Source organism: Asterias amurensis, chromosome 9 (assembly GCF_032118995.1).
Source record: "Asterias amurensis chromosome 9, ASM3211899v1".
Lineage (NCBI taxonomy): Eukaryota > Metazoa > Echinodermata > Asteroidea > Forcipulatida > Asteriidae > Asterias > Asterias amurensis.
Window position 1 is genome coordinate 4,169,489 of NC_092656.1, and position 14,925 is coordinate 4,184,413.

The 14,925-nt window shown below is 37.4% G+C and overlaps 2 protein-coding genes across 4 annotated transcripts in view; one reads left to right on the forward strand and one right to left on the reverse strand.

Moving 5' to 3' along the window:
• Positions 1-208: 208 nt before the first annotated feature.
• On the forward strand, positions 209-10,254 carry LOC139941496 (uncharacterized). Of its 3 annotated transcripts, XR_011786605.1 has the most exons (5): positions 209-285; positions 2,068-2,183; positions 2,742-2,926; positions 3,814-6,021; positions 6,089-10,254. XR_011786605.1 is itself a non-coding variant. In XM_071938028.1 (4 exons), the coding sequence occupies exons 2-4, from the start codon at positions 2,169-2,171 to the stop codon at positions 4,781-4,783; spliced, it is 1,170 nt and encodes a 389-aa protein (XP_071794129.1). In that variant the 5' UTR covers positions 209-285; positions 2,068-2,168; the 3' UTR covers positions 4,784-10,254. The 3 variants fall into 3 exon arrangements, 2 of the variants coding, with proteins under 2 accessions (XP_071794129.1, XP_071794130.1); XM_071938028.1 differs by having other exon boundaries at positions 3,814-10,254; XM_071938029.1 differs by lacking the exon at positions 209-285 and adding an exon at positions 317-403 and having other exon boundaries at positions 3,814-10,254.
• Positions 10,255-10,405: 151 nt separating this feature from the next.
• Positions 10,406-14,925, reverse strand: part of LOC139941497 (calcium/calmodulin-dependent protein kinase type IV-like) — a 38,428-nt gene continuing 33,908 nt past the window's right edge. Inside the window, exons 7-8 of the mRNA XM_071938030.1 lie at positions 11,255-11,410; positions 10,406-10,908 (exon numbers count right to left, since the gene is read on the reverse strand). Of these exons, the coding sequence (XP_071794131.1) occupies positions 10,738-10,908; positions 11,255-11,410 (327 nt within the window). The 3' untranslated portion in view covers positions 10,406-10,737. The remainder of the gene's footprint in view (positions 10,909-11,254; positions 11,411-14,925) is intronic.

The following is a 14,925-nucleotide window of genomic DNA, read 5'->3' on the forward strand; positions in this document are numbered from 1 at the left end:
GTCTCATCTCAAGACTGGAATTGGCATTGTTACAGTACAAAACCCCTCACCAGCTGCAAAAAAAAAACCTGCTGGCTGTTGCACGTATGGTCTCCAACCCCCTACAATTCCTTATCAGTTACCAAGATGCACAAACAAGAGGGTACCAGACTTTCAACGATTTGTCTCGAGCGAGAGAGGGCGTTTTCTAAAAATTACACACAAACAAATTTTTAGTTGGCGGGGTTCGGAGTGAGGGGAAGTCCCCCTCAACTCGACATTTGATGAAAAAAGCGGCCCCAGGAGGTTTGTACACTTTCTTTATCTGAACATGTCTGAAATTGTTAGCTAACTAAACCAGCCGAACTAGCAGAAAAAAGTCCGTGTCCAGCTGCCATTTTTTGCTGAACGAGTCATTATATAGGTTAGAGGGAGTAGAACAAGTTTTGTTATGTAATATATTGTAATGTAATGATGTATTTGTACAACCCAATTGCTTTTAATAAGGAAGCTTGCTAATTAGTGTTCGCAGTTTTACGTTAGCGTGCATCATCATTGCGATCCTTGCTTTTCAGCTGACAATACCACAAAAAAGAAACTTTTTTCACTATGTATCCAATGCTTTTTAGTGTTGTATTTGCTAAAAAATATTTGAACATTTAATCATGGAGCTAAAAAGGAAGCCCCCCCCCCCCTTGAATTCTGACTCTGCGCAAAATATGTTCAATTCTTGACAAATGCCAGTTGTTCTCAATCCCCACCAACTACTGTTCATTCCAGACCAAAACTGTTAACTAACACCCAGAGAAATTCACAGTTCTATATCAACCACATCAATTTGCTATGAAAGGTTCCACCGGTATTATGGGGAAACCGAGACCGCCAACTAAGTTACTGCAACCAGGAAAACGGGTACACTTAAAAAAAGAAGGAAGAAAACTAATAAAAAAACTAACTGTTGGGGCACTCGCTTAAACAAATGAGAAAACCAAGATCGAGTAGGGCTAAGATGCAAGGAAATGCCAAAAAAAGGAACAGTGACTTAAAGCCATTATACACTTTCGGTAAACAGTATTGTCCAAGTCCCACACTTCGTGTATCACAACTTACATATAAAATAACAAACCTGTGAAAATTTAGGCTCAATCGGACATCGGAGTCGGGAGAAAATAACGGGAAAACCCACTCCTGTTTTCGCGCGTTTCGCCGTGTATGACATGTGTTTATAACAAATCCGTAATTCTCGTTAACGAGAATTTATGTTGTTTTACCGTTTTCTCAAAAAGTAAAGCATTTCATGGACTAATATTTCAAGAGAAGTCTTTCACCATTACCTTCTGTAAACCCTGTAAATTATTTGTAAATCTGTGAACTTTTTTTTTTTTTTCTGTACCGAAAGGGTCCAATGGCTTTAAGATGTAGGTTTCTCAAAAGAAAAAAACCAAAAAAACAAATAGACTTAGGACCTAAATTTTTATAATTGTTTTGTTTGAAACCTAAACAAAGGAAACCTAAACCAAGCAAGAACTAAAAACTCAAAAACCAAAACTAAAATACAGAACACAGCAAGACCAGAGTAAAACACAGTGCCAAAGGAAAGTTACAAATTAAAACCAAAATGGCTTTAGTTAGAAAACCGAGTCCAGAATAGCAGAATAACACTTACCGCAGGCAAAATATAAAATGATGAAAAAATTAATCTTGTGACGAGAGAACAAAATAAAATGTGCAGTGTTCCTCTTTTGTTGCCAGGCTGCTATCTGATCTTATAGGTCCTACAATGCACTGGATGGATGACCCCACTACCAAAGGATTAAGAAACTGTTTACAAACATGTAACAAAAGACTTCTAAGAAAATAACAAACTATACATGGGTGCTAAAAAAAAGGCTCAATGAGAAATGTAAACAGGAAAGGGCAATTAACTTGAACCATCTTGAATAATAACACAATGGGTTTCCCACCTCTGCCACATTACCATCAACCTTGTTTCAGGGAATTTCGCATAATTTGTCAAATGTTGACCAGGCTGTTAAATTGCTGTAGGTACCTCTTGCCTAAACTCTCTTAACTTTATTTCTTCCTTAGATGTGATTTACATACAGCTGGGCTGAGGGAACTGTCTTCAATTTCATTTTCTGGCCAGTCATCTGAAGACTTGAGCAGGGCTGCAGATCTATGATCTCACAATGGCAGGTGTACAGGTACAGATAACATTAGTTTTCAACACCTTGTGTCAAAGTGCTATTTTATAAGATCACCTTTCTTCAGTGGCAGCATATTTCCTCCATGGTGGCAGTAAACTTAAAGAACATTACAGAGCTGGTTTTTGCTTTAGAACAAAAAAGTTGCGGCAGTGTATAAGCACTCTATGTAATCCACAATTACATAAACTGACAAAACTGTAGATGTTTGAGATCGGTCGGCCATCTGGGTCACAAGAAAATAGTGGAAAACCGATGACATATTTTGCATGACAAAGAAGTGAATGAAACGCTCAATGAGCGATAAACTCCAAACAAGAAATTAGTTTTATTTATTTCTCATCAAAAACGGGATGTTTTCTACTAACATCACCATTAGACCTTGTAAGTTTTGTGTAAATCTGTGAACTTGGACAAGTTTTTTTTCTTGATGCTAGTTTCAAACTTTTTTGACTTTCACCTCTGAACTTCATTCACAACTAAACCTAATTTTGTTGAACCAGAGTACAAAATATAAATAAGTAATTAAAAAGTTGTTGTTGTTATTCCCAACATCAGGTGTCTCCACGTTCTCCTGTAACACAAAGCCGACGTTCAGGTAGACTATATGAAAAGTCACATCGTCGTTTCTCACTGCCAAGTCGTGAGGAGGCCTTGGAGCGTATATCACCATATGACAAGACTCCCTTCAAACACTACAGTCACCTCAAACCAAGAAAACTCATCAACAACTTCATCAAAGTGTAAGTGTTATAAAATGTGAAGTATAATACATAAATCAGTTAGCGGCTTGACGTTTTGACCCCAGCAGAGGTTTTCTCAAAGGCTGAATGGCATGTTAAGGCCAGCGGTAAAGAGTACCAGACTCAAACTCTGGTGTTTCTGATCAGCAGAGTGTGGGTTCGAGTCCCGGTCGTGACACCTGTGTCCTTAAGTAAGACCCTTAACCATGAAGCTTTCGACATTCGGATGGGGCATAAAGCCCTTGGTCTTGTGTGTTGTGTATTGCACGTACAAGAACCAAGTGCACTTATCGAAAAGAGAATGGTGCATATTGCGCCAAAGCACCTTGTAAACCCTTACATGGCGCATTAAAGTAAAAGGTCTCATACTTCAAAACGTAGCTCCACATGCCTTAATGGACAAAATACTGAGTGCTTTGAAAAACACTGTCCAAATTTTCATATCCATGGCAAGGCTCTTTCTTTAAAGGCAGTGGACACTATTGGTAATTATTCAAATAAGTTATTAGCTTAAAACCTTACTTGGTAATGAGTAATGGGGAGTTGTTGATAGTATTAAACATAGTGAGAAACGGCTCCCTCTGAAGTAACATAGTTGAGAAAGAAGATTTTTCTTTCATTATTATCTCGCAACTTCGACAACCAATTGAGCTCAAATTTTGACAGGTTTGATGTTTTATGCATATGTGCTGAGATACACCAACTGTGAATACTGGCCTTTGACAGGTACCAATGGTGTCCAGTGTCTTTAATTACCAACTTGCATAGCTGTGGTTTAAAATCTTTTAGATTCACAAAAGCTGCTTCAATTTTTACATACGGTACCGATCATGTCTCATATGAACTAGAAATTACTTTTATCGGAAACCCTTTTTTTTTGTTCACAGGAGAAACAGCTATAATAACCCAGATGGAATCGATATATTTGACGAAAATTCTGATGAGGAATTCATCAACGACGAATCTTCCAGTGATGAGGAATTCATCAACGACAAATCTTCCAGTGATGAGGAATCGGATGAAGATAGTTCTGTGTCACAAGAGGGCAGCGATCAAAACAGGGAAAGCAGCGAGGAGGAAAGAGGGAGAACTGGAGGTAGACTTGGATCAAAAAGTGGCAACGTGACAAGTCGTGCTCCAAGACAGAGAACATCCATGTTGGACAACGAAGAGAGTGATGAAGAATTAGCAGTTCCCCTGAGGAGGACCAACAAACACAGGCGGCAACTACTGGAGCAGTCTTCGAGCTCTGAAGAGGAAAACAGCCAAGACAACTGGTCACCAGTAAAGAGGAAGAAAAGACATCTTAAAAAAGTCTCAATCCAAAGTGATGGGTCGTCATCTGAGGATGAGGAGTCACCTTCCAACCTGATCGAAAAAACAATCGCTCCTGAAACTCACCAGAGTGAAGAGGACGAACAAGATTTCAACCAAGACGAAGTTTCACCCGAGAAACACTACCAGTCGGATAGTGGTGAGAGCGATGGTTCCTTCATAGCAACAAGCGACTCGAGCGCTGACAATATACCAGTCTTTAGTGACTTGGAAAGTGCAGGATCAAGCAAGCCCACCCATGAAGAGCTGATTTGTAACTACAGACAGAGGAAGGCAAAAGCAGAAAGACAGTCCCAACGCAGGAAGAGACAGAGAATCTGTCGACCATCCAGTAGCAGCAACACGGATAATGAAGGAAGTGGGGAAGATGGATCAGCACCTCCTGGTGAAGGAATGGAACGACCACCGTCTAAACGGGCTGAATCGTTGAGCAGTAAAAAGAAAGCTTGGAAGTCAGAAACCTTGGGTCGTTATAAAGAAGAGAGAGACAGAAGGCTTTCGGAGAAGAAAGATAAAAACTGAAACTTTCTTCTACCCGTTTGCGTCATAGTGGTAACTTTCCTTGTCTTCCACCTCTAGGATAATGGTTTGAATCCCACTGGGGGTGCTCTGTGAAATGGGTTTTCAGTTCCTAACTGATTGTGTGGGTTTCCCCAAATAGAATATCTGATGTTTTTCTTGCACATCTTAAACTAAAATTTCCTTCATTCTCTTCTCTCCGTGAGGTTCTGGGGAGATATTAAGTTTCCTTTTCAAAGAATCTTTGGCCTCGCAACCAAAATTAATTAATAAAATAAAATAATGAATAAGTCTCCAAATGAAATCAAATTCCAGACCAAACACACCACTTGTTCCCGTTTTTATATATACATTTTATTAGTTTCACATTTTGAAAAAAAGGTTTTCAGTAGTAACTGTACACATCTTTTTGTCATATTAAAAATAATACTGGATATTCTTTGCTGTATAATTTAGCAACACTTCTATCTAATGACAATTAAATACAAGGTTACAATTGAATCTAGTAATATAGGTAGGCCTACATAAACATTCACAATTTGGGAGATAACTGCAGAGCTGCCGTCATTTTACAACCGGGGAGAAATTTCGTGGACAAAATTTTCAAGTTTGTTAATAGGCTCATGGAGAGATTGGTTTATTTTCACGGAACTTTCTCCAGAATCAGGGATATAATGGACCTTTGGATCACGCTGTCACCATCTTGGTCATGTTCCCGCTTTCCACTACAACAAACGCTAAAATTCATTGCGCAAACACTGCACCAGACTATTATTTCGTCCAGCCCCAGTTCGGCAATGAGTTGGAATGGAGTAAATTTGAGATGGCCACACCATGATAAAGGTCTATAGGCAGCTCTGTTGGTGGTCTAGGCAGTAAAATTTGTACCATAAAGACTATTTTTGGTTTTTTGAGGTCTGGTTTCCTTGTTTTAAAGGGAAGGTATACAGTGTATGCAAATACATAATTTAAATGTTATGAATATTTGTAAATCCCAAAGACTGTTCAGACATTCTGACTGTTCTGTCAAAGCACATGTGTTGACTGATTAGAGCTAAATGCAAATTCATAGCCAACTATGCGCCAGGGTGCTTCTTGGATGACTTATTATTAATTTGAGTATGGATGCCATTTATCTTTACTTGTTTTACATTAACACATAAAACAAGAATTGTGTAAATGAGACATTTGAAATCGCTTATTTTCCTTTGGTTATAAGCAAATTGGGACACCCACTTCGGGCTAGGACCGTTGGGGTAAGGGCAAGTACAGCTGGATGGACTCGCATGGGGCGAGATTTGCCGTTAGGGGGTACATCACAGTGGGTGTTTTGGTAGTGGCTGAAGCTTATAACTCGAAGGGACAAACATTTACTGAATATAAAAGCATCATACTCTTCCTACTTTAATCTGTTTAATGAGTTTAGGGCCCTTGGAAGAATCAGTAAAGTTGTTTTTAAATGGCATGAAAAGTCTATAAATGCCTCCAAAGTCACGACAATGAAGGTCAGCTGATAAAATGTGCTCAATAAAAATGTTCCAACCTATTTCTCCCAAGGGTCAAGTATTATACCTGCTTATAAACTATTAGGCCTGCATTGTTTCAGTTGATAGGTGGATTCCTTGGTTTCCTTGGTTTGGGGTTTCACAGTTGCAAAAATCACAGTACAAAGTCTTGCTGTGTCTGGCACTTTCCTCGTATTACTTCCTGCAAATGCTTCGGGCGAAGCGAATTCCCTTGCATTACAATTGGAAAAGGGAGCGCGTACCAATTATTGAGTCACCAAAATCCGCTTTGCATTCGTATGAACCGGGTTTTAATTTATTTGACAAACCGCTAGTTGTGTATCTTCTCTCTAAATGAGGAATGTAATTTATTTACTTCTTAAAATGATGTATATACGCAAGATCTTTACATACTTTCTGTGTTTTATTCTTACTTAATTAAAACCCCACATAGATTTAATGAACTTGTTTAATCTACTAGATAATATACAATTCTTTTGGAATGGAATGGATTACATTAGTACTATTTGCAGGAAATAAGACAAAATTTACAAACAATAAAAATTAGTTTATTCGTAAAAAAAAAAATCAAAATATTTACAGTGACCCAAATTTAATGTTTAAAAAACCGATAATTATTTATCCCTGCTTCACAAGTTTGTGTTGGATTGATTAAAAAAATTGACTTTGTATAATGTTAAGTCAAACATGGAATTGTAAAAAGGCAAAGCATGAACTTAATTTTGCTGTAGATCTGGAAATATGTTATTTTGTATCATTAACTGAGTCTCCCAATATCGCTTAAAAATACAATTAAAAATAAAATGTATTTAGTGCAATTACTTTTGTGTGTAAAGAAAAAATGCAGCTGATTTTGTTGCCTTTCCTTTGTAAATAAACTTTTTCAAATAGCATATTTTCTGCTGTGCTAATTTGTTTAAGGTGTTTCTCTTTGGCGAGTATGGAAGCTCATTCATGTGACTCGATGACAAACATAATGAGTTTTTGCGGAAGTACATTAGATGACAACTGCCCCTGGAAAAATAGTCAATTGTAGCCCACACCTTGAAGTGGCCTTCAGGTCTTGTGTGTCTGGCGACTTCGATAAAAAAAAAAAAAAAAAAAAAAAAAAAAAAAGATTCATGCTCCATTGAATGTCAATACAGTTTTCAGGTCATCCCTGAATTCTGATTGCATTGAATTTGAGCTCACATGATGGGGCAGAAGTTCCCCTTTGGAATGTAGAGACCCATTTGTAAATTGCTGTCCCATGAGGCCATATCTAGAGTTGCACTCTAAATATTTAGAGTCTTTCTTTTCTTGATGGCTTAAAGATTTGTAGTGGATCTATAAACGGTAAGTAGCAGCATGGACTGTCTGAACACGCATCACATAGCAGTGTTAGTTAGCATTGTTCCGTATGCATTGTCATTTACAAAAAAGCCAGCGTCTCACATAGAAACAAAATATCAGGCTGTGTAGTATTAAAATTTCAGCAGTCTATCTATTCAACATCAGAGTGGTTTGATTCCAATATGTTTTCAGATGTAATTAAGTGTTGCCGAGAAGAAAGCACAAGTACTACTGTCAAAAGCAGTCAATGTATTTTCATAGTGACTGGTTGAATAGATTTACCATACACTGCATGCGACAATCCCACCCTTTCAAACAAGCAATGTTATCGTCAAACCACACACCATTATGTACATTGTGAAATTACTTCAAAGCTATGATCCCCTTTACCATTATCAGTTACTCTATAATATTAATAAGAATTAAAAACAATATAGTATGGTTTGCGATAACACCATGCAATGAATATCTCTAAATGAGTTGGGGTGGTTCTAAAAAAAAAAGCTTGGTTTTTCAACTTGACACTTCGATCAGAATGCTCTAATCACCTTCTGGAGAAAGCTTCAGAGCATACTGATCAAAACGTCGAGTTGAGACCAATGGTTCTTTCAGAACCACCCATGGTGTCACAGCAAACCTTACTATATCGTATTTCCACCGTGCAAAAGTTTAAAATCTTACTTAGGAAATAAAAAAATTAAAACATTTCCACATTCTCTTACATTCAGCCTTTTAGTTAACTTTGTAGATTTTTCAAAGAAAAATATACAACCCCAAATCAAACTTAAGTTACATTGTAAAATTTAAATACACATAATGTACATATTTTTTCCTATGGAAGTTACAGTACTCAAGTTATCCTCTCTTGTTTTCTTCTTCTGTTTATCCTTGTATTTGGGGCGGGGGTGGGGCTATAGTAAATCAAATACAAGTGTGCTATGAAAACACACTTGTATTGTAAAAAAGTGCAAAACAACTAAAACAATAAGTAGGGTGTTCCAGTTATAGGGAGTCTAAACGAGCAAATTTTTGTAAAAATGCTTTGCAGAACTCCATAAAAAAGGGTAGCTTTAATTTATAACAAAAGGAAAAAGTAAAAAATGTGGCAAGCATGAAATCCAATATTTCTGTGCTTAAAATTTACGTTATGATTTTTGTTTTCATTTTGTGAGAGCACAATGTTTCTAAAATGCTTTAATCTTTTATTTTTGCCAGTAGAATCTTAAATAGTTTGGCAAGGACGAATTCGGTTTTTAATTTTTTTTTTTACAGGTCGACTTGTAAACCCCAAAACAATGAATCAAAAAAATTAGGTTTTTAATGTATTATAGTGTTGAAATTTGATTTCTGCGATTTCTGTGGTCAAAAATGCGAGTAACCATGGAAATGTCGGTGCACTCATGAAAACACGGGACGCCAGACTCCTTAATACAATATCCATGATAGTTTAAGAAAGCCAAGACCTTGGTCCAGCTATGAAGAATCGTTCTAAAACCCTTCTGCGCTAATTCGGTAATTATTATTGATGATTGAAGGCTCACATACCCATTCAATGGTACTAACTTTTAACGTCTTGTCATGATAAATCATAGTCTGTTCCCTCTATACAAACTGATCACTGTTACTTTTACGCAGTCAGTGAATCATACAAAGATGGCGGCAGTTTGAGGTCAGGGGAGCTTTTTGGCAACCATGTTGGATTTCGGTCGTGGTGGACCTTTTTACAATAGTAGAAAACACTACATCTATGTACGCAGCAGACATGATGGGCCACTGAGCAACCTTTTTTTTTATCTCTAGCCGATCAGGGTGCCCTTCTCGACTGACCACATCTGCATTAGGTCTACACACAAACCATTAACATTGAAAATGGAACGATTTTGATTATCAATGCCAAAACGAAAACAAATTCAGAAGGTGTTTATGAGAATTATGTCCAACATCAGAACTGGCGGGCTATTTAAAACCTTGATATTAATCTGTCAAAAATATTTCATAAAAATCTGTTTTTTTTTCTTTACTTGTGGGGTATGTCGGCTTACAAAGTCTTTGGAACAGTTTCCACAACACATGATGGGAAGAATCCTTTAAAAGTTTTGTTTTCTCAGACGTCACAAACTGTACAGCCAGCCCTTTTTGCGTGAATAAGAAAATATTCCTTATTAATTTTTTTTTTACATTTTCTTTCTCGGCAATGAAAAAAGACAGTTGAATATGTTACAAGACAATGTGCTCACTTCTATTTTCCATTAATTTGTTCATGGCACTCCAGTTTGACGATGATCAATTTGATAGACCATCCATTTTAAAACTATTACTGTACAAAAATCGTAAAAATTCCATGCATGTACATAGACGAAGCTAGCACATTTTTTATCAACATTGGTTACAAATATTTCATTAAAACTATAATCGTAGACACCATCTCATAGCTACTGTCTGGAAGTACTTTACCATTATTTGGTTTTTGGTGCTTATCATTAAAGTAGAATACAAAAAAATACTTAAAAAACCAATTTCATTAATCTGTGAGCCAATAGAATTGATGGATTATGAAATCGACTCAGCGAGACGCAAATGTTTATAAAAATGGACAAAAAAACTGACGAATGGTTTAGTTCGTAATCCACTTCCAGCTATAAGCACCCTGATCAGAACTTGGCATTACTTGAAAAGATTTTTAAACAAAAGTTATCACTTTTTGTTCTTGTTCTTAAGCATCATTAAAATATTCATTATCCTTCCTTTGACTATTAAATTTGTTTGGGGGGTCAGATATGTTGGAGAAGTTACAAAAGAATTTCTTCACTACTCAGAAAGAGTTTCATTTGTAATAATAACTGTACACCAGGGTTTCTTACAAAGTACTTTATGATCTAGCCTGGAGAAAATTGGAGGGCCAAACTGTCAATATGAGCACCACGGATTGTCACCTAGCAAGAATCGCCCCGCCGTCCTAGACAAAAAAAACCTTCATCACTCCTCCTTTGAAATAAAAACCCCAACGGTTTTTCACATGTCATCCAGTCAAGACTCCATTCCTTTTCTTTCTCTTGCTCTCTCTTTGAGCGTCGTCTGTGAACTACCGCACCAAAGACATCACTCAGCTAAGACGGACTCTTCCGCTCGCTGATTCTGGTCATCTTCAGTGGTTTGTTCGGCAGGGAGCTCCGCTGGGGGAGGGCTTGGGGGAGACGCTCTGGGTCGGACGGGGGTTTTCCACTCTCCAGTGTGAAGTCTGTTCATCAGAATAACTGCATTGGTTACAGCCTTCAATAAGAAAACACATATAAAAAAACAAGTATTACAGTTTTGGATAACAAGTAATATTAAAACTGAAATAAGAGAACAATTTTGACAATTTGTACAATAGTTTGGGGTTTGAACAAAGAGGATTGACTACACAGTGACCTACAATAATACTTGCCGGCACTCCACCAGCGAAGAATGCCTAGTAACATGGAATACGCATGCGCACAAGCCAAAATTCCCAGCCAACCCATAAAATATGCTTGACAAAGGGGCAGCATTCCCAGTGCTTCCCTAAGCGCCAGTTCTTTGCTTCTGGTAAAGTGGGTCCTGCTTGTTGGTTTGTTTTGTTGCCCATGGTTCTAACCTTGAGTTTTCTCTTGGCATTGAACTGCTTGATGTTCTCAGTCAGGTTCTGCAGTGGTGCTTTACTGGCTGTTCCCCTCACCCATGGATGATCTAAGGCTTGTGCAGCCGTCAGCCGCTTGGATGTATCCAGAACCAACAAACTCCGGATGAAATACTGCAATCAAACAAAAATAATAAACAATATTAATATTGGTTTTACCCTTACATCGATGTGCGTCAGCACTGAATACTCAATACTTTCCCGAGTTCTGTGAAAACAATCACAGGCATTGTTATTACTCGGGTGAGATTCGAACCCCACGAACCTTGCCATTCTTAAACAGTGTCTTACCAACTAGACAACCAAGATTACCTGGTAGCTAGAGGCAATACTAATAATACCCCCGGAAGTATTGTGCTTACATTGGTGTAAAGTAATAAAATAAAAAGAAATGATAGAAAAAAAAAAACAAAATACACTTATAAAAATATATCTATTTTGTTATATATTTACAAAAACATACAAATATAACCAAATATAAATTAAAACATTTAAACCATACCTAACAAAAAATAAATTCATTTTAAAGAAGTTAAATGCCTTGATCACTAATATTCATCCTGAGTAAAGATGCACATAAATTAAGGCGGTAGAAACTGGAAGGCCCAGACCTAGCCCAAGGCACTTCAAGTCCCGTCTGATTTTGTGAGAATTCGTATCAATCTAAAATGATAACGAAACCCAAGAGGCTGATCTAAATGATAAGCAGTTCACAGTTGAACAACTCAACAGTCAAAAATGATATTCCAAGAATTGAATCATACTACACTTACAGACACCAACGTTGTACCATCCATACAATGGTGAGTTATTGGCACTTAAAACCTGCACTCTGCTGGAGTAACTAAGATAGGGCTTGATTTTCACAAAGAGCTAAGATTAAAATTTTTATGTCACACTACAAATTCTATGGTAAAACAGTGTACTGACAACTCATCTGAAGATGACTCTTCGTGCTATGTGAAATCCAGCCCTGTTATAATAATATACCAGGCCTGATATTTCACGGAGGAAACGGCGGCGATTTAATTGCCTTGGTGCCCTTGAAATAATCCAGTAGAACTTTACAATATCCTCATGAGTCATTTTGAGGTGTGAGGGACACAGCACTATAACACTACTTGGTTTGGGTAAATTTGTTTGAATAGACACTCAAATCATGAAGTGCAATAGTATACCATCCTCTTTACCTCAAAAAGGCTAATAGGGTGACATTTACCAACACGCCTTGGTGCCCTTGCCCTTTCATAAACTAAGCATACAGGCCTCATACATAGGTGTTTCAAGAGAGAGAGAGTGAGAGAAAAAGAATGTTCCGAATCGAAGCCGTGGTAATTGCCTCATGGTGCCCTTGAAATAATCCAGTAGAAATTTACAATACCCTCATAGGGTGCCCTTTACCAAGGGAAAAATGCCTTGGTGCCCTTGCCTTTTCAAAAACGAAGCATACAGGCCTGATATCTAGGTGTTTCAAGAGGGAAACCGAGAGAAAAGAGTGTTGAGAATCAAAGCGGAATGAAAGCAGTAATGAACAGGCAGTGATTATTAGCGTGCCCATTACCAAGAAGAAAATGCCTTTAAATCCCTTTCAAAAACGTAGCATAAAAGGCCTGATATATAGGTGCTTCAAGAGGGAAAACGAGAGAAAAAAGTGTTCAGAATGAAAGCAGAATGTAGAGTCAGTGCTTTTTAGCGTGAGATTGTTTCTATTCATCAGACACTGGACGTGTGGATCGGCCACAGTCAATCAAATCATCCTTCGGGTTGTTACACACGATCGGATTATTAGATGCTGAATATTGGCTGCCGCTATTTATTTATATGCAATAAACGCCCCCGAGGACTCGTTAGTTTCTAACAGTCTCCAGTCAAGGCATTATTTATCATTAATGTGTGTGGAATATTGCACGCTGTGGTGTCTCACCAAGATGCGTTGGTTAAAGGCAGTGGACACTATTGGTAATTACTCAAAATAATTATTATCATAATACCTTACTTTGTTATGAGTAATGGGGAGAGGTTGATAGTATACAAAATTGAGAGAAACAGCTCCCTCTGAAGTGACGTAGTTTCCGAGAAAAAAAAGTAAATTTCCACGAATTTGATTTCGAGACCTCAAGGTTTAGGAATTTGAGGTCTCGAAATCAAGAATCTGAAAGCACAACTTCATGTGACCAGGGTTTTTTTTTTTTTCATTATTATCTTGCATTTTCAATGACCAGTTGAGCTAATTTGCACAGGTTTGTTATTTTATGTATATATTGAGATACACCAAGTGAGAAGACTGGTCTTTGACAATTACCAATAGTGTCCAGTGTTTTTAAAGGAAACATTATAAAAGTGTTAACAAAACAGTTGCTGGCAGTGATGTACATATAAGCACTGTAGAAGTTTGAGATCGATCGGCCATCTGGGTCATGAGAAAAAAGTGAAGAACCGCTTACACATTTTGCATGGCATCGATTTAAAATAAATAGAAATTAATGAAACGCTCACTGAGCGATAAACTCCAAACGGGAAATTAGTGTTATTTATTTCTCATCAAATATGACATTGCAGACAGAAATACTTCAAGGGATGTATTTTGTTAAACTAATCTGTGATTTTAGACAAGTTTGTTTTTACCAATTCTGTAATGTTCCTTTAATACTAGCATGTATATTGCTTCTTCTGTGATACCACAAGCTCTTTTCCAGAGTATCAAATAGAGAATAACTTATAGAACATTTAGGATGAGAGCTAAAACAAAGAATGGACAGTGGGTGATACCACAAGACCCATAAAAACCACGTCACACTGAGCATTCCTGACAAAAACAAACCTAAAAGAATCTCATAGGAATCTTATAGGAATCAAAGAAGTGACGAAAAATCTGTAGGAATTCTATAGGAATCCTATTTAAATCCTATAGGATTCTATAGGTATTTGGTCTATAGATAGGACTTTTTTGTAAGGTTTTTTTTCTTCAGAAAACTTGGAGGGAACCACTTGCACTGCTGCAACTCACAATCCTTTGAATAATGAGGACATTTAAGCATGATATTGACTGCATCTGTTACACAGGTATACTTGTTTGTTTGTGTTGTGTTGTCATAACCTTTTGAGAAAGACTCTGCAAGGGTCCAACCATCAGACACTTAACTATTTTGTTTCATACCAAAAGTTCTTTTGGTTGGAAAGCAAACTAGTTTGCAACAAACAGCAAATTAGTTTTCTCAATAGACTTTATAACAGTCATCCAGTGAGATACAATTGAAACAATTATCATAATATCAAAGATGAGGATTTGCTGGATTGAAACACAATGCTGTATCAATCGCTCTACTATCCAGCCGATCAACCCCCCCCCCCCCCAACACACACACACCTTCTCCGGAGTACGCAATCTGATCTCACAAGCCATAAATGGGTTACAGAGTCTGCAAGTGGCATCAATTCAATTTCTTCCGGAAGGGGACGGGGCATAACAAAAGGAGAATAGTCAGCTGCGTCCGCGACTTCATTTCATTCCGACGGAGTACTATCTTTAGCCTGTGCCGGACACGAGATCAACTGAGATTGATATTATGTTCGATTAAAAGAGAGGATTTTGTCAAAATTTCAATCAGAGCATTGATAACAGGTGTGTT